Source organism: Solenopsis invicta, chromosome 3 (assembly GCF_016802725.1).
Source record: "Solenopsis invicta isolate M01_SB chromosome 3, UNIL_Sinv_3.0, whole genome shotgun sequence".
Taxonomy (NCBI): domain Eukaryota; kingdom Metazoa; phylum Arthropoda; class Insecta; order Hymenoptera; family Formicidae; genus Solenopsis; species Solenopsis invicta.
In genome coordinates, this window is record NC_052666.1 from 62,092 (window position 1) to 88,317 (window position 26,226).

A 26,226-nucleotide genomic window follows, 5' to 3' on the forward strand; every position below is an offset into this window, starting at 1 on the left:
GTGTACAGTCGTATTCATTATAGTTGCGACACTTTTTCTTCGATGGTTTTTGGAATGTAGCCTTGCTCATCGAGCGGCGAACGTAATTGGTTGGATCCACAAGTAAGAACCAATCATGTTCTCAGTTCTCGTTATAGTTGCGCGTTCAGAAACGCATCTAAAAAATAGTGTCGCAATTATAATGAACACGACTGTACATACATACATACATACAATAGGTTTATAATAGCCGTTACCGCAAGAAATTGGTCAATCATAAGTCAGTTATTCTTCTATAATTCTATTCTAATTCGCCAATTTCTCATGGTAAGGATTATTGTAAACCGACCTTAACCGCTTTGCTAACTTGAGGCGCCTCATATTTACGTGTGAAATCGCCTTCACATTTACAAGAGTCAGAGACCAGAGAGAGACGGTCCAATCCATGATGTAAAAAACAAGGTGAAACAACGCGCATCGTCGGCGGCTCGATGCGCGGTAAGAGGCGTGGCTCAATGTGATGTGCCAATGAAATTTGGGTCCAAATATATCCGCGCAATTTAAATACGAACAATCATATGTAGTCACACGTACTTAAAATGCAGAAGTTGTTAAAAAAAAATATATAAAAATGTAAAAATACTTGAAATTTATTATCTTTAACACAAATCACTGTTGCAATAAACACTGTTGTTATAAACATGAAATATAACAATTTAGCCATACACATAAGCTCATTCTTATAACTTTCCAAATTTCTTCTAATCCAAGTTTAAAAAATTTGAAATCACAATTTTCATTAATGTACAAAGTCTTAACCTTACCTTCACGTTCTTCTTTTTTTAAGTAGCTTTGAATTTCTTCGATTCACCAATTATCTCAGATTCACGTATAAATACAAGTATACATACGTCCCAGTACCGCAGCCGTATCCATATTGAATCTCAAAATTTGGACCCAGTTCTGATTGGTCTAGAGTATGGTCTACTGCGCATCTGGTTACTTGTTTCACCTTTCTTCTTACATCATGGTCCAATCGAATGTCGCGAGAGTGGAGCAAGTGGAGTAGTTGAAAATTGAAAATAGTTGACTAATTTTAATTCGTTTATAAAGTCTATCGTTATAAATACAATGTTATTTAAATAAAAACATTCGTAGACGTTTAATTTGTAACATTTAACGTTGTAAAAAAAAATGTTTGAAAAGTAATATGTACTTGGAGAGAGAATTGGTAGGTAGGTAAGTAGGTTATAATCGATTTGCGACGATTGATTAACCTTAATACCATATAAATCTGCGCGTTTATATATATATTTTTGCGTATTTTCCGTTCAACAAACACAATTGCATTTTCAATTCTTTTCTATTATTTTCTGCATTATTTATTACACGATATTGGAGATTGAGCATGTAAGTTTTCAATTTGTATATGTCATCATCGAAATTAATTATGAAAATTTCGCGGTGATAAAGCCCTTTACCTTTGAATTAAAATTGTATATCAAAGAGGAGAGAGAGGACGAATATGAATCACATTCCTATATTGTTGACATAAAATGAATAAACATTTGTTTACATTCTAGTGTGTACATGCACACGTATATACACGGCTGTTTTTGTAACTTTTTTTATCTCCCATGTTCAATAATAATTATAAGTACAAGTTTTATTAGAACGTTAGTACGTTTAAATAAAATAATTAATTGTATACAGAGATAACACATTACTATCTTTATTACGCGTGGGCAAGGAAATGATTTAAAAGCAAATATTTTAATATTTTTTTATATAACGTGTACTCTACTCACTACACACACACACATACACACACACACACACACACATGTATTTAAAATAATGTAAGATTGTTACTATTACTACTTACAGATGTATTATGAAGATTAACATTAATTAATTAGGAAATAATGAAAGAGAGGCATGGCTGAACACAACAGTGATCTCTACGAACAACAGCTTTTCGCTGTATTCGAAAGCTGTTTGACGAAAGGAGAAGATGAACTGGATGAGGATAATCTGTTTTCCATTTGCAATAAATTACAAATCGACGAATTGATCGACGAATTAAAATTGTGCATTTGCAAACATCGTCCGAACAAACGAACGATATCCTTTCAGGAATTCCGAGATGGTTTATTGCTCTTGTTGAAAAAATCACAAGGTTTAATAAGCGTGAAACAACATGCTGTACAACCGTATCGTAACTTAAATATGTGTAACGTTGATAACGAGAAGAGTCAATCTTTACCAATGGCCACGAGCTTACCGAGCTTACCGTTAGCTTCGAAGGCTCGTCCTCGAGATACGAAAGCTAACGTTACGATGGACGAAAATAGACTGATGCACTTGTGGGAGAAAATAAAGATTTATTTAAGGGGAGACCCCGCAGACCCCGCGACAATACAGTTTATATCAAATTGCTTGGAGATTCCGCAACTCCCGAAACAAATAACGGAATCCATCTTTGAGAGTCTCGATCGCAATTGCGACGGATTGATAAGCTTCGACGAGTTTGTAATTATATTTCAAAGGAGAACGAGTGGAAATGTCGCTTCGCGGGGAGAGGATTGTCTCGCATTGTCTCGCAACAGTATTACCGTTAACTATGATGTAAATACCTTAGATTTTAATACAAGCGTTTCTCGTGAAATTAAACCGACACAGAGCCAGAATGGAGATTCGGATAAGGAGAGTGAAAAGGTCGTTGGTGGTGTTTCCAGCGCGAATCTAGCGTTGTCGTCCAGCGGAGAGCTCGATGCTTTGGACACGAGTCTCGCGGAAATAACAAACATCATATGCGACGAACTGAAAAGTTTCAACGAATCGTTGGATAACGGTTTAAGCATTCAGGCTCATATCAATTTATTACGAGAAACGATGATCGCCCATCAGGATGAGCAGCGTAATCTAACTGCTATAATAGACAACATGAAAGTGGAAAGAGAGAGGATGCGGACCGACGTGTTGGAGGCTAACGAACGAGCGAATTCGTTGGCGCAAGAGATCGACGAGTATCACGTTCAATTGGATAAGACGAAGAGAGACTTGCAGAGACAGAGCGAGCAACGTTACGCCGAAATTACGAAGGAACTGTCGGATCAGTTTAACGTCGAACGGGAAATGGACGCTGCGGCACTGAAATCGAAGGACGATCAGTTGCAGGCGCTGCAAAAGGAGAATCACTCTATGAAAAATCAGATTGTCAATATTTTGCAAGAGAGTCAAATGCTCGAGGCGGAAAATAAAATTTTTCTCGGCCAGATCGATAAGTTGCGACAATCGAACAACGATTTGTTAACTCGAATTAAAATATTGGACGCGGAGCACGATGAGATACAAAACATAGAAGCTAAGCAACAGGAGCAAGTTAACTTTTTTGTCGAGCGTATTAAACAGTTGCAATCTGAGGTAACTCTCTTGCGAGATCAGAACGACGAGCTCAACGCGGAATTGGAAACTTTCAAGTGTTGCGGCAAAGATGCGGCGAGATACGAGACACCGTCGTCTCTGGCGTACGATTTACAACTGGATGAGAACGATGTAACGCGAGAGTTTCAGGTGGCGGCGGCGGCGAATCATCATCATCGTCATCATCATCATCATCATCATCATCATCAGCAGCAGCAGCAGCAGCAGCAGCAGCAGCAGCAGCCTATGGCTGCTGATGAGAGAGCGTCGTCTATCTTTGATTTGCCACCAAAGAAAGCGCGGACCGATTTTGCCAGCGATTCCGATGAGACGGAATACAAGAGACCGGATATAATTGTTGGAGATACGATTGTAAAGGATCTGGAAAATGTATTGGCAACGAGTGCGAAATGTCTGTCGGAGAAGTGCCCTTTGGCAGAGGGTATATCGAGATTGATCACTGGTCTACGATCGAACTACCTTGCGGAACTATATCGTTCCGCGCGAGACTCGGGAAAAAGTATAGCGTCCGAGCTCGAAATGGAATGCGAGCAACGTACTAACGAATCCTTACGAGACTTGGTTGTTTCCAAAGTACCGAAGCAATCTTCTGCGAAACGTACAACGATGTCGAGTAGCGTGGAAGAGTCCAATAATTTCGTTGCTCAAGATGCAAAGAGTCTAACGCAAAGCAAAGCGACGAGTCTTAGAGATTATCCTCCGCGTAAAGAGGAACATCCTGTGGATCAATGCAAAGCCAATAGTAAGGAGAGAAATGGTTCCTCGAACGTTCCGACCCAAATGGAGAGTCAAGGTGTTGCAAAAATCGTCACGACGAATGTAGAATTGTTGGAGACCGAGAGGAAGCAGTTGACCGAACGTTGTCGCGAACTCGAACGAAGTTTGGATTTATTAAAGGCGGAATACGAAGAGTGCGAAGATTATTGGGCTGCCAAATTGGAAGAAGAGAGGCAGCTCTTTGAACAAGAACAAAAGATAAGTGACGACAAACTTGCCGAGCTTATTAATAAAATAACAGAGTACGAAGAATTAATCAGTCCGTCGGATAAATCGAAAAATAACGGACGATTGTCTCCCATAGAAGAAAAGTTTAACTTGGAACAACAGGTAAGAGCTAGAAAATCTTGTATCTGCATGAATCGCTCTTGTTTCTATTTTAAACTCCCCTCCTCCCCCCCTCTCTCTCTCTCTCTCTCTCTCTCTCTCTCACTCTGAATGCGCGAACGTACATACGTTATACCTTTTTATTTTATGAAAATATTTATATTTTTATATATCTCTCTCTCTCTCAGTATATAGACCTCGAGGAAGAATTTGAAAAATGGAAAATCCAAACTGAAAACGACATTTGTCAAAAGAATCTAGAGATTGGAGACCTGCGTGAAAAATTAAGACTGATGGAACAACCAATTACGAATGATTCCTACGTACAAGTACCAGACGAAATTTCTTTAGCGACATTCTCAGATTCGTCTCATTGTAAATCTTCCAGTATGTCTAGCGTTCTATCGAGCAACGAAATATTCGTGAATATGGATTTATGTGGCACAAACGGTCAAGGGTGTCACGCTTGGCCAGAATTTCCATTATCCAACAATCTTACCAACAGATTGTTGAAACGAGACGATCCCATTGATAGTCATAATTTATACGGTACGCATACCGAATGCCCTATTAAAATTATAAAAGATATAAACAAAGATGAAAAATTATATAATTCGTTTCTTCCTACTAAAACTACATTAGCGACGAAAGAGGAAGATAAATGCGATTCGGAATTTAAAATGATACGTGACGTAATGAAAGAAAGCAGCTGCGTGTGCTCGCAGAATAATGCCCAGCAGCAAGTAGGAGGTTGCGTTGACTTAAACATTTTTCAAAATTTAAAAATGAAACTTTACGCACAAGAACGCAAGAAACGGCATTTGCAACGTTATATTAAACAACAACGGCAATATGTTGAAAAATTATTGCAACGTGAGTCTTGTTCATTTTTTATGTGCCATTTATGTGACATATAAAAGCATGTTACTCTCTTGCTTCAAGATCGTTCCTTTAAATCCTTAAAATTTGTAAAGATAACATATTTTTGCAATTTCTCATTACAGGTATTATGATGCAGCACCAAACGGAAGTATGTGAATTACAGTGCCTTCTCCGTAATACCCAAGAAAGACTTCAGATACAAATTCAAACGACTGTTGATCAGGTACGACACGTTCGTAATTATGCATTAATTTATCTACGTTTATTTTATGTAATTTTACTTTTTCCACAAGCTATTGCCACACTATTATCGCATTCTTTTAATCCTCCGTGGTCCAACCTAGAATTTGAAGACTCGGGCAAAATTTCAATTTTGTTTCAAATTTGAACGAGTACGGAAAAAAATGTTAACAAATCAAAGAATTGTGAAATCGTATTTTGAAATGTAAAAAGAGTGTAGCAGAATTTTTTTAGATTTTTTAGAACCCATAAACCCTTTCAAAAACGCTGTTAGACCCTCCCCCTCTTTCCCCTGCATGGTGACCCGACTGGACTAAGAAAGCAGTGGAAAAAAACAAAAACGTTGGAACACGGAGGGTAAAGTCTAACGGAATAAAAGTTTCTATCACTGTGGTTTGTCCCAATAGGCTGATAAATTAGCGAGTGCAGATATATTGGTAAAGGATTTGTACATAGAAAACGCATGTCTAACGTCGCACATGAAGCGTTTACAAGAACGATGTCTCGTCTTAACGGGCCTTGATGTAGGATCGACTTCAATGTGATGTCTACAAATAGTCATAAGAAATCAACGTTTCTTTGTATGTATTGAATAATGTATATTATTTATTTTATTATATAAAATTATTAATTAACGATTAAAAGTGATACCTTAAGGCCGCGCGATGTAACTCAGGGATGCAAATGGTCAGAAAATATGCATATTGTAACATGGGTGCCTTCAGTTTTTAATTTGACTTGAAACTAAAGTGAGAGATTTGGCTTTAATGTATATATTGATACATCATAGAATTATCATAATAATAAGGAAAATATCATTGGTTAATCTTAAACGTTTTAAGATTTATCGTATGATAAGTAGGAGAGTAAGTTGATATCTGTTGTTTATTTAATTTAATTGTATACACAAGGTATAAATCAATATTAGGCGCAAGTATTGGGTGAATTGAGATTTTAAACATATATGTGCAATTAAAACCATTGTACGTGATTTTAATCGCACAATATTTTGGGTCATAATATTCATAAATGACCAACAGTTATTGAAATATTTGCATTGATATTAAAACTTTCCTTCGTGTTAAAATTCCTTCAAATTTAACAAATTGCACGAAAAAAATAGTAACGATTTCATTATATATTCTTGCTCTGTAAGATGTTTAGAGTAAGAAAAGTATTTCTATAACAAATTAAAATCTTGGAAGAATTTAATTTAATTTAATATCGCTTTTTTGTTAAAGTGATTAGCTATCGAGAATTACATATGTATTTTATGCATAAAAATGGGCAAACTCTAGAATTGTTGTATTAAAAAATTAATGCATATTATAATTAGAATGAAATGATTATCGGAAAAGAATTTATATTTTCTCGCTCAATTGTACATGATTAGAAACCTTTGGTTAATGTAAATACATAATTGTATTGCTAGCGATACATATATATATATATATATATATATATATAATGTGTGTGTGTGTGTGTGTGCGTGTGCGTGCGTGCGTGCGTGCGTGCGTGCGTGCGTGCGTGCGTGCGTGCGTGTGCGTGCGTGCGTGCGTGCGTGCGTGCGTGCGTGCGTGCGTGCGTGCGTGCGTGCGTGCGTGCGTGCGTGCGTGCGTGCGTGCGTGTGCGTGCGTGCGTGTGCGCGTGTATGCGCGTGTGTATGTATGTTGTATGTATGTATGTATGTATGTATGTATGTATGTATGTATGTATGTATGTATGTATGTATGTATGTATGTATGTATGTATGTATGTATGTATGTATGTTACTTATAGTTATTTTATGTTGAAACGTTGCATGTAAAAGTTTATCATATTTGTCAGTTTTTTATTAAAGCAAAAATTATACATTTTAAGAAATCTTTGTTAATATAAGTAATCCATTTTGGTTTTCATACATCTCTTATTCATTTCGCATCTCAATTCATTACTATTATACACATAAGGTGCGTTTTAGGGTTTGATCAAATTGATGCTACAAACGCTTTGAAGCATTCTTATTTTATTGGTCATTTTGTAAAATTCTTTGTTCCGATTAATCAAATATTTCAAAGTATTTGTGGCGTCTAACTAACCACAACCATATAACGCTTTCGAATGCAGTGGGTTTTAACTCAATCCGAGTCAGGTTAACGACGTCACATGTTCTGTTTCATGTTCTGATTGCTGACAATTCCAGAATATGTCGAAGGAAAACGCTATTTGTCACGTGAATAACAAAAATGAAGTATATTGTAACTAATGTATTCGAATGTACACCCAAGGACTTTGATTCTGTCCATGGGGAAATTTTTCAAACTGAGAAGTCACCACTTTCTACATACTCGCAGTTCATGATTAATGAAACGACTAGAGCTTATTGGTCGTTACGTTAATTATGAACTGTAAGTATGTAGAAAGATAGCGACTTCTCAGTTTGGAAAATTTCCCCATGGACAGAATCAAAGTCCTTGGGTGTACATATGTACTGTTATTTTTATTACCCTGCTTATCAGTGATTTTTATCGTTTCAACACAGATATCTATCTAACAACTAGATCGCTACCTTCGGCTGAATAGCTGTGTCCGGCATGATATCCGGATTCGGCCATCTTACCCAACAAGAAAATGGCGTCTACGCGTAGATTAGGTTAGTGCGTATGTGTTTGACAGGTTTGACAACTAAACCGGTTAACCGCTGAGCACCGTTGAGCATATTAATTGCGATTATCGAGTGTGTTTTTTCGATATCGTGCCATAATGACAAGCAAGAGCGGCATTGGAGCTGCCATTTTGTTGTAGGTAACATGGCTGAAACCGGATATCCTTCCTGCCTCAATACTGTCATATGCTAATGCCACAGGTTAGCGATCTAGTTTAGTATAGATATCTGTGCGTTTCAAGAATAATAGCATCTCGCACCAGATGTAACATAAAACTGTACTAGTAAAATTTATAACAAACGTGATGATTATAGCTGTTACATAAATTATTAAAATAAACGTATTACGTGCATTGTCAATAAATTGTATTAGGGTTGGTTTATAATAGCTAAGAATAACCATAACTGTAAGAAATTGTCCAATCATAGTCGATTTATAGAAGAATAATCGACTATGATTGGCCAATTTCTTACGATCACGATTATTTTCAGCTACTATAAACCAATCAACTCTTAGTTATTATAAATTATACATAATGAAAGAATAATGAATAATAAATAAATAAAAAAAAACCAAAAAAGAAGGCCACTCGATAAGATCAGAGCAGGGGTGGTAAAGGGCCTCCTACGGCTCCTATCGATTGATCTATTTTTACCAGATAAAAGTGAAACTAAATAATTTAATTTTTAATTTATAATTGTAAATTGGAAAATGTTAAGTATTAAGTATAAAAATTTATATAAAGTATATTTAATTGTAATAATATTCGGTAAAAAGAACAATCTTATAAAAAGATAAGATGCTTATTCATATTTTCCTTAAAATTTCCGAATTTTTTTATAACAAGTTCTCTAAAAAAAATTTTTTTTTAATTTTGAAAATTTCTTTTTATGTGTTAAGTAATAACTTAAACTATAAATTAACAAAAATGACTAGAAAATTCAAAAGAATTTTGACAATTTTGATTGGTCGCGTGCGCATGAGCATGCCCCTTCTCTTTCTACCATAGTTGGATGACGTTTCCGAACGCATTCGTAATAAGTTGGTGTAGTTTTTGAACGCTGTCATTGACATTTCCTTGAACAACTTAAAATTTTGACATTTTATGAAAATGGAAAAAACACAGTAATAGAGCGATATTAAAGCAGCGCGCGTTATATATAGAGCACACATACATACTTTTATCAAGTCTGATAGTATAACGATAATTAATAACACATGTCATACTGTGCATCTCATTGTAGAAAACTTCTGATGGATAGTAATTGATGTAAATGGTTGATAAATATTTTTACAAGAAAGATTAATTATTTATTAATGTATTAATCTATTGCGAAAAGTTATATTTTTGTAAATAACATTAGCGTGTATATGTGAAATGTATTTTATTATTTCAGAAAATATGATGAATCCTGAGGCCACAATGACAAACGAGAATATATTTAAATTACAGTGTTTAATTAAAACTACAGAAATACAGCATAGTGTGCAATGCAAACTTGAAAGAAAATTATTTTTTGCACTAGCAACCAACAACGCTGAAATTATTCTTTATTTTAAAAAAGACTCCTCGTGCCTACCTGTCGTTAAAAGGATACCTTGGTTTCAAGGGCTACATAAACAAATCGCTGCTTTTTGCTTCGATTCAGGCGGCACTTGGTTATTGTGTGTAACTTTAGATGGTTCGTTGTATGTACTGCCCGCTTTAATTTTAGTCGGTGAACATTGCATCGTTGACAAGAGATGGAAGACTGACGATGCAACGTATATTCCTTTTGTAAATTCTCAACTTTCTCATTTTAGGTAATTTTATTTTATTAACAAAAAAAAAAGTTTTTAATCAGCAACAATTGCTAGATTCTTAATATCTTTTGCCACAATCCTTTGCTGTATTCTCTTTCGTATATATGCTAATTTCTGCTTTCACAATATTCCATTCTCTTATCTATCGTCATTCTTTATTTTATATATAAGAATATATGGTTATTTTATATTTTATAGTATTACAGATACAATATATAAGATTTTCTTTAAAAATATACGTATACTGTTGTTTTCAGGCCAATAGCTATTACATGGTGGAAGGATACGAAAATGTCTATGGACATAGGTATCATAGGAACGGAATGTGGTGCAATTATATTTATAAATCTTTCGAGTGGTCAACAGCTAGGCGTAACATATATTAACGAGAGTATAAGCAGTCTACATATTTGTCAAAATGAATACAATGAGATTGAATCTCTTTTGATAACGAGTAAATTTCAGCAACAATGGCGTTTGCCTTTGAATCACATGTCTTTCAATGTTTTACACAATTGTGAAAACAAAGTATTTTATAACGAATTAAACCCAAATAGTAGCATTCATGACAATAATGTGGAAGATTCCGTTCCTAATAAATCGAAACTAAAAGAACTCAAACAACTTTCTGTTGAAAAACTGACTATTCTTAAGCAAAAGTTAATCGATACCAAAAATCAAACTTTGGGAGAAAGTTTACAATGCCACGGTAAGTACAGGATACAACCATATTTAAAAAAAAATTGCAAGTTGTAATATTAAATGTATCTCTCAGATAAAATAATGCAACTTTTTTTTTATGTTAAAAAAGAATATTTTTCATATTGTTTTATTAAAAGGGAAGACGGAATAATTTTCATTTTTAATTCATGCTTCAAAGATAAATATAACAAACAATGGTTGCGTTCAACTAAAAAAAAAGCAGCTGTGCAAAATTCTTTAATACGATTGGTTTATATACATTCACAGATCTGGTAGAAACTAAGGACAAAAACCAAACGTGTTAAAGAACTTTAAAGAATAGTTGCAAAGCTGCCGCTAGTTTCCGCTGAATGAAACCAATTTGTGTTTTTATTTTTACATATTTACGCGCACACGATGAAAATATATACAATTATGTATATCATCACTTTTGTGAGATTTTTTTGTCATGTACTTATTCAGTCGCGTCATTCTCGCTGAAAGCGATTCATAAAAAAAGTAAACGTAACACATTAAAATCGCAGATGCTGCAAGTATCAAAGAATGTGATAATGGAATTCCTGCTAATGTCCTGGAAATATCGGAACCTAAATTAGGTTTTGTCAAGCCAGAACCAATTTCAAAAGACACTTTCCTATCTTTGCAATATGATAGAGAATACCGACAATTATACACATGCTATCATCCTGTCACTAATTACATTACAGTAAGATCTTTTTGTAATATCTCTCTTGGTTTTCTTAGTCAAGCGCATAGCATAGCACTAATACATTAATCTTGTTATATAATAATCTCTCTTTCTCTTTTTAGGTACACGGTCCAAATCTAACTGTGGTACCCTTGTCGATGCACAAAGTATTTGAATCGTGTAAAACTATTGTATTAGCGCACAGATTATTTTTTATTACCGATGTTAATCAACGTTTAATATATATAATGTCTGATCAATTGTCTGAAGCTCACGTAAACAAAGACTATCATTTTAATCCAGAGTCTATTATCGGAATGTTTTCTTTTAAAAGCAGTAGAGAAGTGATACGTGCGGTATACAAAATAACGAATTTCGATAATACAGTACCGAGAAAAATCTCTGAGGAAATCGAGAGTAGATATACTTTACCAAAGAATGTTAAGGATATTAAAATTGAACCACTTAGTTTGGACACATGTATAATTGTGACGAACCGTTGTGTGTACGAAGTTGTTTTGAGGTCAGTTTAAATTCTGTTGTATTGTTTATTGGAAAAGCATTCGCGAAGCAAATCAACGAAATTATTTTCTTCTTGTAATTTATTGCATGATTTATTTAAAATGTTATACTTGTGATACTACATGAAAAAGTTTCTTGTTATTCCACAAAGATCTATTTTCTATAATAGTTAATTTTTTTATCATTATGGAAACAGGTCTTGAAAACACAAAATCTTATTTATTGCATTGTTAAAGGTGAAAGCCTTATATTTTTGTCTCAGCTAAAACAGAATCTGAGGAAGGGATAAAATTGTAACAATTGGAATTATTATAATTCTATTACTAATTAATTTCTACATACTTGTGTCATTTCTTTATTACTTTATATAGTATTATTACATTTATTGCTTTTTATTTCAGAAAATCTCTTGTATCGATGTTTATGGAATTAATATTGAAGAAAAACGAGTTGCAAAAAGCAGGAAAATTAGCAATGGTTTTTGGACTGAATGGACAACGTCTGTTGGAATATGTGGGCGATATATTTCTATCGAATAAAGAATTCTCACGCGCGGTAGCTTCGTACAAAATATCAAAGGTAGACTCGATAAAAGACTCCCTCCTCTTCGCTTTTTTCATACAACATATCTGTCTTAACATTTCTATTTCAGTGTAAGCTATTGAAGAGCGTGTTAAAGTTTGCATCGGTCGGCCATACCTCAGAATTATTAAGTTGTCTAACACATTGTTTACTGACACCCGTCATTACTGAAATGCCTATCGCAACGAGAATACATTTATCTAATTTGTGTGTACTTTCCTTTATTGAAATGACCCTGAGGGTTTGGTCGGAACAATCTAAAGTAATCTATAAGGAATTCTTGTAAGTCACATTTTACAATTATACATATTATAAAATATTATGTATCACGTATAATGTGCATGCATCTTTCTTTTTAATTGAATATGTAAATATATTTAGTAGTAATAATAATTTCATAGATTTAAAAATTTCGAAATAATTGTTTTGAACGAAATGATTTCCTTTTACCTTGATGCCTGCCTTTATGTAATTTCGATACTTAATGCGGTAATTTCTGCAATGCTTGTATTTTTACTTTTTTCTAGCTTTTGCTTTTTCTATTTTGAAGATTTTAAAAAATTACACATTAAAAGATATTATAGAAGTAGAGCGCTTGCACACACGTATACTTGCGCTTCACTTGTACGTAAAGCCCCATTTTAATTTGAGTTTCCATTTTTAGGTACTTTTTATCCACCAATACATTTTATGACGAATTATTAGCTATTAATATAGCTGGTCAAACTTACCTCTGGGAGGTATTACACCACTTGGCTACACAAAGGAGTATGTATAGTCAAATGTTGGATATACTGATAAAAACGATACAAGTATTTGGTACAAACGACATTCATCCAAAATCATGTAATGTATATGCATACGTAGTTACACAAGTTTTCTATACAGTAAATAAATACTATAAGAAGAACATACGTACGCACACGTAATGTGTATAATTTAATGTGTGTTTTTATTTTAGATGGTTTACTCATATGTTTAAGTGAATCTGATTTAATGCAGTCGATGTTATTGAATTACGATTTAGCTAGATCTCACATATCATTTGTGCGCAATAACTTGCGAGATTCTCAGATCTTCGTGCTTCAGGTGAAAAATATATATAAATATTTAAATACTTAAAATCGCTTAGTAAAGCTGTACAAATGCATCGTAAATTAAATTATTAGCAACTACATTAAAAATAAGAGAGAGAAAGCGAGCGAGAACAGTAGTTGAGTGACTTCTACGTTCATAAAATTTATAATAAATGCGAAATTTAAATAGAGCTTTAGATTATTTTACAAATGTTATGCTCTAACAACTTGAACGATATTCCAGAGATTAGTAACATTGTACGATCCAACAAATCCAATATTACGACCAAAATTAGTACAATGTAAAGCACGTCATAAAATGATGTCGTACAATTTACGATCTAATCAATGTGATTCCATGGATTCTACGGATGATGTGAGTACTGATTTTGAGTTTTTGGCATATGCTCTCAAGATTCGTGCACCAATCATTTGCGATACGATTAGTTATTGAATTATCTGAAGAAATAAAAAGAAATTCTCGCTTATAAACTTATAAAATTATTAACAAAAGGTTTTTTTTTTTATAATTATTATTATTTAACTAATGTTGGGTGTACTTTACTTAAATAGGTTTTTAATCTGCCCTTTCACCGAGATATTTAACCATATTTTAAAATTTAAAAAATTTCAAGATTGAAAATAACGTCGCGCAATTTTATAAGCTAAAAAATCATACACTCTCGTGATCTTATTGAGCACTAAGCTGTGCTTAAGCACTAACCTGCTATGTAATCATTTCCTCAATTTTTATTGCGTTTGTAAAGAGCTGTAAAAAATTGTAAATATGAATGGCGAATTTTGGAGTATCAACCATATGTGATATCATGAAATTTTATGCAAGATTGTTTGTTTTCAAACAATCGGATGTTCTTTTAACTACGAATTTTTAGCCAATTTTTCGATATCTTTAAGGAAGATGCTTTCGAGAAATACACATGTAGTTTCAATTTTTAACATCAATTCATATATTTTTATTTACAAGCAATTCATGTTTATGTCTATTGAAACTCAAGCTTCACGAAAAAAATCCCTTTATTCCTAATAATAATAATTAATTAAATCGACCTAGTTTATTTTTTAAATGCAATTTTAAAGAAAAGATTGATTCTTGCAGTTCAATTTGCGGTAAAAAGAACATCCTTTAAGAGTATTTTCTACACGTTCTTTATTAATAACGAAAACACTTTATAGGATACTCAATCTGATACCCTCATGGAAGAGATAATAGAAACGTTTATACTAGTTTTATTGACTCTTATTCATAAGAAACGAGTATTAAACCCAAATTCCAGATTCACTTTTTTGTACGACGTACAATTGCCGGAGGTAAGCAAGATAATTCTAATTTACATTCTGCATTCTGCATAAAGAAGAAATGAGATTGTATTCTAAAGAAGCTTATACTAGTGAGAGATTAGAAAATTTGAAACTCGAGATTTCACTAATCTCTTATTTTATTTTTTTTCGTATCTTCCTAAAACATTATTTCAAAGTCTTGGTCGAGAATTTTTATTTTTAGTTACGATATATATGTCTTTATCTTAGACATTTGTTACATAACTTCTGGTAAAAATTATATTTGCATCAAATCACATGATGATAAAACGATACAAACCTACACTGTTTATCCGGTTCGGATAGTTGGAATGTTGGAGTAAGAAAGAATTACGATAGACAAGTGCGATAATCCGATTATGGGGAGGATATCTTAATCATTCAGTCTCGCTTTTCATTTGCCGAGTCTCGTATCTTTAGCAGGATTATAACTTTATACTTTAATCTGAATAGGAATACTCGGAAGTGACTCTGAATGTTGATTTTAAGAGAAGATTGTTAAGCACTGGATTTTCTCACGTTGCGCTTGTTAGAAATGATAATATCTATACCTGGGGAAGTTCGGTGCAGGGTTGTTTAGGTACGTACACTTGTGACTATGAAACTATAAAATAAATGTAATTGATGCACTTATCTCAAAATACGTATAATGGTACGTGTATTGAAGAAACAAAAAATTTACATGGCTAAAAAGTAAGAGCCGAATGTAAGCTCTAAGATACAAACGAGTCTTCTATTGTATATCGAAGAAGCGAATGTGTCATCAAACTTTATCTTTGATTATTCTTCGTCTCTGAAGAGCATAGATATATTTTGTAAAAATAAGTTTTAAATATATATTTATACGCGGACAAATATATGACAAATTTTTAAGACATGGAATTGGAATCGTAAATGAATTGAAAAAACACAACGAGAACAGTAACGAAAATTGTAACGTAAAAAAAAATGTAGCTTTTCTATCTGAGATGTTCAATTTCAAATGTTGAAACTCAATCTCACTTTCTTGCATCAAGTGTGAATTTTGTGAATTTATTCAATTCGTGATTTTCGACCATACTTATCAAGATTTCTACCAGATTCGCTATATTTTATACATCCAAAAGTGTTGGTTCGTACGAATTGAAAAACATTCTTGTATTACGATCCTTTCGCTCGTTGATGCCCCGTTGGAATTTGGATGCCCCTTATTTAAGTTAACCCTCACCGTTAATATAAATAATTGACGATATTAATTGATAATTTAATTCTTCATTCAACAATTGTTCATTAACATGTACATGGATGTCGTTAATGACCCCACTAGGTACTGGCTCTAGCGTTTTGCGTTACGGAGCACCTCACGCCGTATGCTTCTTCAAAAGTATGAAGATTCAAGTTTTCAGTGTATCGTGTGGACATTGCCATACCCTGGCGGTAACCAATAATGGAATCTACGCTTGGGGAGCTAGTCAATTTGGCCAGTTAGGCCTCGGCAAGGTGCTGCAATGTTCGAATCCGGAATTGGTTACTTCGCTGGCGCAAGAATCGATTGTCGATGCGGTAGCTGGACAGTATCATTCGGTAGCACTAACCGCGGATGGCAGAATATTTACGTGGGGTTGGGGTGTTCACGGCCAGCTAGGCCACGGTAATACCGATGAAAAGACTACACCGTCTTTGGTCAAAGCTCTTCTCGGTGTAGTCGTGTGTCACATCAGTGCTGGATACGCGCACACTCTGGCATTGTCGGTCGACGGTGTTGTGTATGCCTTCGGATGTAACGTTCTTGGTCAATTGGGAACGGGCGATAATGTCAAGAGTTCCGTCCCGACAAAGGTGTCGTTACCCGAGGAAATAACGCTTATAAGTACCGGATACTTTCATAATGTAAGTCATACGCCACACTCGTGACTAGCGCCACACTATAAATGATGGGATATATTTAGTGAGATTATTAATTTTCTTTGAGTTTTATTTAATAACGATTTTATACGCGCATTCTGTCTCGCTATGTTTGCAGCTAGCTGTCAGTAACGCAAACCGATTATACATATGGGGTGCGAGTCCTCAAGTTCTCAGATTGCAAGCACAAGCGCAAAAGAAGACTCGTATACTGGAGCAACAAGATGCTAATGAGAAAAAGAGTAAGGCTGTGGATAAGGGGGAAAAGGGTGCACCAAGTGGTGCTGCAAATTTAAACGAAGAAACAAAGGAAGAGTCTTTGAAACATGATGGTGTACAGAGCGAATCCGCGCAAACGGAAACGATCACTTCTGATATAGAAACGCAAACCAGACCCGAAACCGAAAACGCACATTTCAAAAATTTAAATTTTGATTTGATCGAAGAGAATCAAGCACATTTAAAGCCATGTGTCGTCGATACGAGTTTGGTAAAAGGACAAATTAATCAGGTTTGTGATACAAGTATAGTAATAGTATAGTAATATTTCAAATATTTATGTATTTATGTATCTTTAAACGAAATGTGAATATTCTTTTATTAGCTCGTGACGTTAAGAAAAGAGTATCGTAAAGAATCGTGCATACTTTATGTAGATGTAAAATAACTTTTGGTCAATTGTGCAGATATCAGCTGGCTGTCATCATAATGCGTTGATAACGAAAGATGGTTCTTTGTATACGTGGGGCCGCAATTTGGATGGTCAGATAGGTAATGGCACGCGACGAGAAGTGCCAATTCCGACGCCTTTGTATTATAATTCAGCCTGTATTTTTGCACAAATACCTCCTAGACACAATGATTTTAAAAGAATGCAGAATCAACAGGACTCGGACACTGGCGCCAAGTCCAATGATTCGCTGGAAAATAACGGAAATGTGCCTGAGACTAATGGAAATTCATCGATGCATGCTGGGACAGGAAATGCTGGCTCGAATAAAGAGAGAGTTAATCCTATAATTAATGCTGTTGGCATTGCTTGTGGATATGATTACACGGTCGCGATACAACCAGGTTACGTACGAAGAAAAATGATATACACGCACACAAATCTGACTAAAAAGTAGAAATAGTCACGCGCGATAAAACCGATTAAACTTTTTTTTTTATTTCGCTCTTACACACACACACACACACACACACGCACAAAATACGCAATGCACGTTTAATGATTTAACGTTAATAAAAAAACGTAACATTATAAATATTGTACGATTTATTTTTTAGGAGGTATGGTATTAGCTTGGGGTAATAACAGCAGAGCGCAATTAGGTCGCATTCCTGCGAAAGAGGCACGCGATGCCGACGATAAACTCGTATTGCTGAAATCGTCAAAGCGAATAGTACGACTGCCTAATGCGTTGCATATAGCTTTGGACGTTCCTAGTCAAGTACCTGGTATTTCTTCCCCAGTGATATCTTATCGATCTAACGACACGTTTCCTCTCGCCGGATTTGTTCGTCCTTTGAGCGTTATCGAAAAATCACCTGGGGAGTTGACGCTTCATTATGTTCTACAACATTTCTACAGTTTATATAACTCCACTAATATTATAGAAAAGGTTAGTCGATTGCTTTTTATCTGATGACTAATAGAAAAGTGTAGCACAATGACTAATGACAATAAAATTTAGGAGAAGAAAAAATCCAGTCACTGTAGTCAAATCTTATTTTACTGTGAAAAAAAAACCAAGCTGTTACTTAGGTTTATTTACTTACAACCCTTTTCGTTGTAGTGCATCGAATTGGAAAACTATCAAGCTTGTTCTAAAATAGCAGCGTTAGAAAATAATGTTCCAGCTGCTTTCACCTATCAATTAACAATGTTACATAAATTGAGCCTTCAGTCGTCCAAACATTACTCAATGTCGGAAATTCCATATAAAAGAACAGAATCCATCATTGAGATCAATTCAAAAAATGTAAATTCCATCTCGTCGTCTCGAAATATAAAGAAGAACACTGAATTATTCAATAGACAAGCGGAGAAGAATCTTATGGAATCCTTGGAAAACAGCGTCGCTCGAAGCTGGTCGAAAATTTCTACGAGTAGATCGTTGAATAATTTGCAAACACTCGCACAAGAATTATACACTTTCGATTGTCAAGGTGGTTCGGAAGAATTATACGGAGCTCGAAAAAAAAATGACGATTCCTCGCGAAACGTTAACGCAGATCATTCCGACCCTGAATACAACGCTAACGAAGACGAACAGCAGGAATGGCTCGAACATCTTATTTTTAATGAGAACGATTCGCTGCTGCAACGTAGGAACGCCACTCGTAACTCTGCGCAAAATTCAACTCGATCGATCTGCACAAAAACAATGCTGATTGTCGATGAAAATCAGTACGACATAAATCAGGAGAAGACCATGCTCTCGGACAAAGCGTCCTCACATTTTCATCAAAGAAATTACGTGATCAATGAAACCATAAGAGCGTTAAAGTTTTATCTGCTAAGTATCGATAACGAAGCAAATACCGTGAAATATGAAATACTGCAAAGTGCAATTGGTTTTTGGATCGAGCACAATTTCCCGATACAAAGTTTGGAGAATATTTTTCTCGAACATATACATATCGTTTATTATCCTCTTGGATTATTACTGTTTTGGTAAGTCGATGGATACTTGCCTTGCTACAGCTTTATATCACGACAGCTTTGTATTCTTCCCATCACACGTACGACTGTTACTTTTTTTTTAATATATTCATTTAGTGACGTGCACATACACAAGAATTCCATGACTCATGAAATAAAAATAAAAACTCAAATTATTTAATTCTAACAGATTAAGATTATCTTTCAAAATTAGAAAACGAGAGAAAGTAAAATAAATTTACGAAATCCAAACTTTTTAATTTATGCTAAAAATGTAATCTGACCGCAGAGAAAGTACAAGTAGTTTATGAATCCCTGACGTGGCATTGTTAAAGAATTAAAATTAGATGAGACAAATAGGGAAGACTGTTTAATTTTATCATATCATTTTATATAGCCAGGATGCAATAGGAAGATACTTGAATGTAAGCAAGTACGATGATGAAGGAAAAGATTGGTGCGCGAACAATTTGTTCTCATCCAAATTCTGTCTTAGAATACTGTCAATGTTAATGCAGCATATAGACGAAGGTCATTAACTTTTATCTTTCAAAGTCCTTTTGAAGTATAATGAAATAACGATTAGCGTAACAGTAGGATAACCGTAATATTTCAGATGGCATTATGTCGGAATATGTTAAAATTTTCTCCTCTTTAATGGCGGATAATTACGGAGCACCTTTAAACGGATATCCAGATGCAAGGAGAGATAATAATCCGGAACAAATGATGGAAGGAATCGTCAGTACGATATTTTCTGAAATGGAAGATTCTAGATTATTTGCACACATTAAGGTAATACACGCATTTCAATAAGATATGGTAATCTCAGAGAAAGAACAAGATTTTCATTACATTAATTCTAGTTGGTTTTTATTAATTGGATTGTGAATTAGCGTTATACCTGACCACAACTAAATCGTTTTGGTACTTTTTGATCTAAAATAGGACTGTGATGCTATAAATCATTTGCTTACAACGGAAGAGGATACTATGATATTTACTTGCGGCCACTACTTTCCAACATCCCTGTATAAAGCAGATATTATCCCGACGATGGAAACTGAATTGTTAACATCTCCATCGTTGATACTTCCATGTACATCGCAATATTTAGAAAATATGTTATCACACACATCTGAACCAGAGATCCTGTGTCCTTTGTGTATAATCCGAGTATTACGGGCAACAACAAAGGATTGCGAGTAAAGGTACGTTGATCTTTTCGATATGTCCAGATATAACTCAATTAAACTCAATTTGTAAATATATGAAATTTTAATATATATATATATATATATATATATATATATATATATATATATATGTATGTATGTATATGTATGTATGTATGATGTACACACATACACGTGCGCACTTGCGCACACACGTTTGAATATAATAATTATATGATAAATAAGATACATCTATCATTAGATAACATTATAATTAACAATCAGGACTGTTATCCGTCTCTAATGTTTTCTTCGTTTATTCCGCATACCTGTACGCGCGCCCTTTCTCATCCCGGAAACTATACTCTGGAATTTGCCCGCGTTTTTCTTCTTTTTTCTATAAAGTGCAAATGTTTACTTTATTAATATATCAATAAATAAAAAATAATATATACGACACAACTAAAAATATCTTATTATATTTACCTTTTGTTCAATATAGACCTCGTCAGAGGTACATATACGTAGGGATCTGGTTTACCCTTTCTCTTAATATCTCCTCTAGCCTTTGTTGCACGGTATTCCGAACCAGGTTCGCTTTCAACTTTTTTTATCTTTAGCGATCGATGAATACCCGATCCACCGGCTGAAATTAAAGAAAAAAAAATTATTTAATAGAGCTGGCGTAATATCAATAAAATATTCATTATTATTACAACAATGTTTTTTCTGTCAACCGTCACCATTGTAATATTAACGATGCTTGATGCAATTTTTCATTTCTTTTTTATCACATTGCATATCAAATATCATCCAAAAATTTCTTAAAATACAATTGTGTCAATACAAAAACTTAAAAATTTACCTCGATATTTCGATGTCGACTGACTTTTTAAGCTCGTTACGTCCATCGTGCTTTCGCTATATTTACGTTTTTTACCAGCGATCTTGACGCTCATCGATAAATCATCTTCGTCTTCTAATCAAAATAGAAACGTAAATCCCATAAATATGCTATATTAACTTTTTTCATATCTAAACAAAACAGAGTTATTAAATATTTACTATAATCGTCTTCTTCTGAATCACTCTGAAGGAAAGAAGTCTTATTCTTCTTCCTCTTCTTATTCCTTTCTTCTGCGTCACTCTCCTTCTCGTTATCATCCATAATAATGAGACGACCATCGGGTGCAGTCGCAAAGCCACGATCCTGTACTTTCTTCTTTGGAATCTTTGGATTTGATACACCCGGTTGTGTAGCTAAAGCGTACAAACGAGACAAGAATGATTACCACAAAATCTATGAACATTTTAGTTTGATTTCTAAGGGGAAGTATAAAATGTATAAATTGTATATCAAAATTCAAAAACAACTGTTGATCGACAGAGATTAAAATTTAGTTTGACTTTTGAGGGAAGGAACGAGTAGATAAAAGACGAAAAATTGATGAAACTGTGTGTGAGAGAGAGAGAGAGAGAGAGAGAGAGAGGGGGGGGGAGCGTGCGCACACGTGCAAACATTGAATATAAATTAAATATAAAAAGATAATGCCATTATTGAATGTAAACCAACTTGTAATATTTCTAGCAGCTGCGGGATCTGCAAAATCGACAATGTTATCTTCATTCTCCTGAATCCAAGCGTCCCTTCTCGACGTTCCTTTCTTCTTCCTCTTGACTCGTTCTCCGTCGTTCTCCGTAGCTTCGAAACATTCCTCGTCACTGTCCGCCAATATTTCTTCTATGCTCTTGGGCTTTCTTTTGGCATCAAATTCCTCGTCGCTATCCCGTTCGAGCTTCCTCGCCCTTTGCACCTCCCGCTTTTTCCTCTTGGCATCTTCCACCTTCTTGATATTCTTTAATCTCTTGTGCAAAATCATGTCCGAGGCCGGTACCATGCTCGATATCGGCCCAATGCCGTACTTTCTTATCAATTTGACAAAGATGTCTCGTACCTTTTGTCGAAAATGACGCTTACAATCGTCGCTCATTCGCGAGAGAGCGTCAATTATTCGCGCCAAGGTCGGTGCCATGACGGCGGAAGGCGTGACGTTGATATAGACCTTGACGTAGGACAAGGCAGACTCGGCGATCTCTCTCGTGGGACTCGTCAGAATCGTACAGGCGTGTTCCAAGATCTCGCCGATGATCTCCGTGCCGAGGGAATCGTAGTAACGATAAGTCACGGAGGCGAGAGCGAGGAGAGTGGCGCTAACGTACGCTTGCTCTCCACCCAAGCCCACCATCAGCATATCCACGTAGTCCCTGAGATGCTCGGGATTGTCGAGAAATCTCTCGGCGATCGCATTGAGCAGCCGATAGGCCGCGTCGCGGCATCTCTCGTTAATATTTTTGACGCAGAGCACGGCTTCCGGCACGATCGCCTCGAGGAACTTGGTCCCCTCGAGTTGCGGATGCACTCTGACGAGATGCGCGAGACATCGCAGACGCGGCCCTCTGCTCGACTCGATCACGCTGGTCGCAGATGCGACGAGCGTCTTTTGAATCTGACGTCGATGGTCGTGCAGGAACCGCTTGCAGATCTCCCTCTCGCTACCGCATATCTCCTCGAGAAAGCGATAAGCTTTCTTCTGCTCCCTTCGCTTGCTAGTGTCCTTGAGGTAGGACACGCACGTACGATCGTAATGCTCGCTAAGCCTGTCGACGTCCGTGTGACCGATCAGCACTCTCGTCAAATCGTAAACGCTCTCCTTGAAGAAGTCATCCGCCCCGGGCTCCTCGAGCCTTATCAACGCGCGATCGAACAGCTCGTTCGCCAGCTCGCTACTCGCGATCGTCAGGTAAGTCTTGATCGTGTCGAAGGCGGCGAGACGCGCTCCCTCCTCGTCCGTGCCGTTCGGCTTCGTCGTGTACAGATTGAAGAGTCTCGGTAGATAATTTTTGGCGAAGCGAGCGAGTTCGGCGACGTCTCGCTCGGCTGCGGCTGCGACCGCGGCGTCGTCGTCGTTCCGCGACGTCGACGCTCTCGCGATCAGCTTCCGCAGAGCCGCCATCGCGGGTAGCCTCAGATCCCGCCGATCGTTGATCGCCGTACCCAGCAGCTGGGCGATCAGCTTAAAGTTATCCTTCACGTCGCTGGCGTCGTTGCATATGCTCGGCAAAATGGACCAGATCTGCGTTACCAAGCATTCGTACGTCTTTTGATTCGCGGAAGACGCGCCTTTGCTCTCCTCCGCCCTTTCCTCGCAACGCCGGGCGATCGGCAGCAGGAGGTCGTTGAAGAGGGCGATGGTGCCACCGGTGACGCAATCCTTGAGCAGCGGGATCATCCAACTCCGTCTGAGATCGATCGTAGCAGCGGCGGTCGCCGTACTTTGGTGGTCAGCGTCGAGTTCGAGTGGAAGAACGTTCAAGACGGCTCGAGGCCCCATAGTCCGAATCGCCGCTCCGATAGCGTACTCCGCCTCACGGCTGTAAGCGAAATCATGGAAATCTCGCAACTCTCCGAGAGTCTCGACGACGCTTCCGAGTTCCTCGAGGAGCTCGAGATCACCGGTCGAAATAACCTGGAAGAGGACAGCTGTAAGATGAAGAACGTGCCGCCAGGCTGCGAGATAGCGATAACCGAGGGACTTGCGCATCGTCCCGACGACGCGCCTCAAGATGGGCTTGTACCGGACGACTCGCTCCTCGGTCTCGCAGAGAGGCGCCACGCACTCCTGCAGAATGGTCTTGATGGTGTGCGACGCGCCGGCAACGATCTCCGTCTTGTCGACGAGCAAGAGCTCGACGCACCTGTCGAGCGTTTCCAGCGTAACGTTGTCGAGCGTCGAGAAGACGTCGTCGGCGGCAGTGGCGGCGGCGGCGGCGGCGGCGGAGGCGGAGCTGACGACGGCGCGGGAGCACGTTGGAGCGTTGGCTGCCGAGCAGCGCAGCGACAGCAGATGCGCCAGGTTGCAGTGAGCCTCCCGCAACACGGCCAACCACGCCAGAGTCGGCTGCGGATCGTTCGCGGACGGCTGATAATCGTAAAGGGCTCTAATGATAAGGCCGTTTCGTGAAAAAGGTAACGTCGCCTCCGGCGGTCTCATGACGAACAGTCCGTGCAACGTTTGCAAGCAGCAGGACGTTATCACGACGTTGTTCAACGTCATGACACTCAATAGGCGTTCGCAGATGGTCTTGACGTGCGACTTTGGTAACTGATGCATTATATCCTTCAAGAGGGTAAGAACGTGCAGAAGGGTGGTCACTCCCAGAGAGGAGCCTGGCTCGCAAGCGGCGTCGAGTTGGGCGACGCAGTGTGCCGCGACCTGTCCCGCGGCTGGATGATGCGGTGGCGGCTTCTCGCTTCCGCTTCCACTTCTTTCCCTCGTCGAGTCGCTGCCCTTGAGAATGGCGCATATCCCGTGTTGAGCGGATTTGCGTATCTTGGGCTTGGCGTGAGTGGTAAAGGACAGTATAGCGTCCAGCGCTCGCATCGTCGAGGAATTGGTCCAAACGGCAGCCTCCTGCGCTCTCAGCAACAACGAGAGACAGCCGATGCAATGCCGTAGAATCAGATGGTTCGCCTCGCTGGCGACGTATCGGGATAGAATTCGAAGGAGGGCCTGACTCGTCGTTCCAAACTGCAACGCGAGAACGTTCCTCGGCACCGTTCTCAGACACATCCCGAGCAAAGACAGCGTCGCGGCTACGCTCGTGTCATCCTCCACCGTCTCTAAAGTGCTCATTAACGCGGCAAAGTACTCGGTCGAGCTCTCCTTGCCGTCCTTCTGCTTGATAATCTCCGTGACGGCTGCCAGCACCGCCAGCATCTCCTTATGCACGATCGAGCTCGATTGAAAGCGGTCGAGGAAAGCGCTGAAGGAAAGATTGGAACAGTTGCTGTAATTGGTGGCGAAGGTGTCGCGCGTCTTCGTCGTCGTCGTCGTCGTCGTCGTCGTTGTTATTGTCGTCATCGTCCCCCCATCGTCCGCGACGCTTTCCTCTCGGTCAATGTCGAGTCTCGCGAAACGCGGCTCGATGATACCTTGTATAGCGTCGTGCTTCCGTAGATCCTCCTCCGTGATACCCGCGGAGGAGCTGCGTTCTCCCGCCGTGCCAAAGAGATCCTTGAAAAACATACCGCTCGCTTGCTCGCGGTGTTTCGTGGTCGCCGGATTGGAGCTCGAGCTCTGACCCTTCGCCCATCGTTTCGCCTTTTTTCTACTTGCCAAACGAGGCGCCAGCTTCCCCATCTCTCCTCGCTATCTGCACCAAGAAAGTTTGCTACGAAATCTCTGAATCTTCTTCTTCTTCTTCTTCTTCGTCGTCGTCGTCGTCGTCGTCGTCGTCGTGTAATGATGGGAAGCCGTTCCTCGTGTTAAAATCTATGAATCCACACGTGCTCTCCGATGCTTTCCGAGACTCTAACCTCCAACGTCATCCAATTGAATCCAACATGCTTCAACCATAGAACTTACGGTATATAGAACAAGAATAGCCCATCTCTAGAATCCTATATAAAGAGAGAAGCGACATTGATGTCCGA

At 37.6% G+C, this 26,226-nt stretch overlaps 3 protein-coding genes across 8 annotated transcripts; 2 read left to right on the forward strand and 1 right to left on the reverse strand.

Annotated features, from left to right (window-relative positions):
• The first annotated feature begins 998 nt into the window (after positions 1–998).
• LOC105197810 (myb-like protein Q) lies at positions 999–6,772 on the forward strand. 4 transcript variants are annotated; one of them, XM_026137219.2, is made up of 6 exons: positions 999–1,218; positions 1,867–4,533; positions 4,719–5,079; positions 5,173–5,403; positions 5,535–5,635; positions 6,060–6,197. In XM_026137219.2, exons 2-6 carry the CDS (start codon positions 1,918–1,920, stop codon positions 6,195–6,197), a joined length of 3,447 nt encoding a protein of 1,148 aa, XP_025993004.1. In that variant the 5' UTR covers positions 999–1,218; positions 1,867–1,917. The 4 variants fall into 4 exon arrangements, with proteins under 4 accessions (XP_025993004.1, XP_025993002.1, XP_039302702.1 ...); XM_026137217.2 differs by having other exon boundaries at positions 4,719–5,403; positions 6,060–6,772; XM_039446768.1 differs by having other exon boundaries at positions 1,000–1,214; positions 4,719–5,403.
• Positions 6,773–9,327: 2,555 nt separating this feature from the next.
• LOC105203292 lies at positions 9,328–21,201 on the forward strand. 3 transcript variants are annotated; one of them, XM_011172067.3, is made up of 20 exons: positions 9,328–9,574; positions 9,695–10,100; positions 10,358–10,809; positions 11,327–11,508; positions 11,613–12,013; positions 12,414–12,591; positions 12,665–12,876; positions 13,259–13,440; positions 13,556–13,683; positions 13,915–14,046; positions 14,865–14,999; positions 15,462–15,588; positions 16,315–16,877; positions 17,011–17,403; positions 17,579–17,966; positions 18,180–18,514; positions 18,689–19,569; positions 19,955–20,088; positions 20,174–20,352; positions 20,506–21,201. In XM_011172067.3, the coding sequence occupies exons 2-20, from the start codon at positions 9,700–9,702 to the stop codon at positions 20,764–20,766; spliced, it is 5,664 nt and encodes a 1,887-aa protein (XP_011170369.2). In that variant the 5' UTR covers positions 9,328–9,574; positions 9,695–9,699; the 3' UTR covers positions 20,767–21,201. The 3 variants fall into 3 exon arrangements, with proteins under 3 accessions (XP_011170369.2, XP_025993005.2, XP_039302703.1); XM_026137220.2 differs by having other exon boundaries at positions 9,328–9,567; XM_039446769.1 differs by lacking the exon at positions 9,328–9,574 and adding an exon at positions 9,600–9,616.
• LOC105203294 (RRP12-like protein) lies at positions 20,990–26,157 on the reverse strand. Its single transcript, XM_011172068.3, has 5 exons — positions 22,306–26,157; positions 21,798–21,992; positions 21,598–21,711; positions 21,219–21,378; positions 20,990–21,129 (listed from the first exon to the last, which is right to left on the reverse strand). The coding sequence occupies exons 1-5, from the start codon at positions 25,931–25,933 to the stop codon at positions 21,033–21,035; spliced, it is 4,194 nt and encodes a 1,397-aa protein (XP_011170370.3). The 5' UTR covers positions 25,934–26,157; the 3' UTR covers positions 20,990–21,032.
• Between the last annotated feature and the right edge of the window lie 69 nt (positions 26,158–26,226).

What these genes read in the sequence shown, in the direction of transcription:
- LOC105203292 (XM_011172067.3), top strand. Translation starts at nt 9,700, where the DNA reads ATGATGAATCCTGAGGCCACAATGACAAACGAGAATATATTTAAATTA. An exon ending in AGAAAGTTTACAATGCCACG is followed by an intron (nt 10,810 to 11,326) that starts GTAAGTACAGGA and finishes TTAAAATCGCAG; the next exon opens with ATGCTGCAAGTATCAAAGAA. An exon ending in GTACCGGATACTTTCATAAT is followed by an intron (nt 16,878 to 17,010) that starts GTAAGTCATACG and finishes CTATGTTTGCAG; the next exon opens with CTAGCTGTCAGTAACGCAAA.
- LOC105203294 (XM_011172068.3), bottom strand. Translation starts at nt 25,933, where the DNA reads ATGGGGAAGCTGGCGCCTCGTTTGGCAAGTAGAAAAAAGGCGAAACGA. An exon ending in AGCTGCTAGAAATATTACAA is followed by an intron (nt 21,993 to 22,305) that starts GTTGGTTTACAT and finishes TGTACGCTTTAG; the next exon opens with CTACACAACCGGGTGTATCA. An exon ending in GTCGACATCGAAATATCGAG is followed by an intron (nt 21,379 to 21,597) that starts GTAAATTTTTAA and finishes CTTTAATTTCAG; the next exon opens with CCGGTGGATCGGGTATTCAT.
- LOC105197810 (XM_026137217.2), top strand. Translation starts at nt 1,918, where the DNA reads ATGGCTGAACACAACAGTGATCTCTACGAACAACAGCTTTTCGCTGTA. An exon ending in AGTTTAACTTGGAACAACAG is followed by an intron (nt 4,534 to 4,718) that starts GTAAGAGCTAGA and finishes TCTCTCTCTCAG; the next exon opens with TATATAGACCTCGAGGAAGA. An exon ending in TGTTGAAAAATTATTGCAAC is followed by an intron (nt 5,404 to 5,534) that starts GTGAGTCTTGTT and finishes TTCTCATTACAG; the next exon opens with GTATTATGATGCAGCACCAA.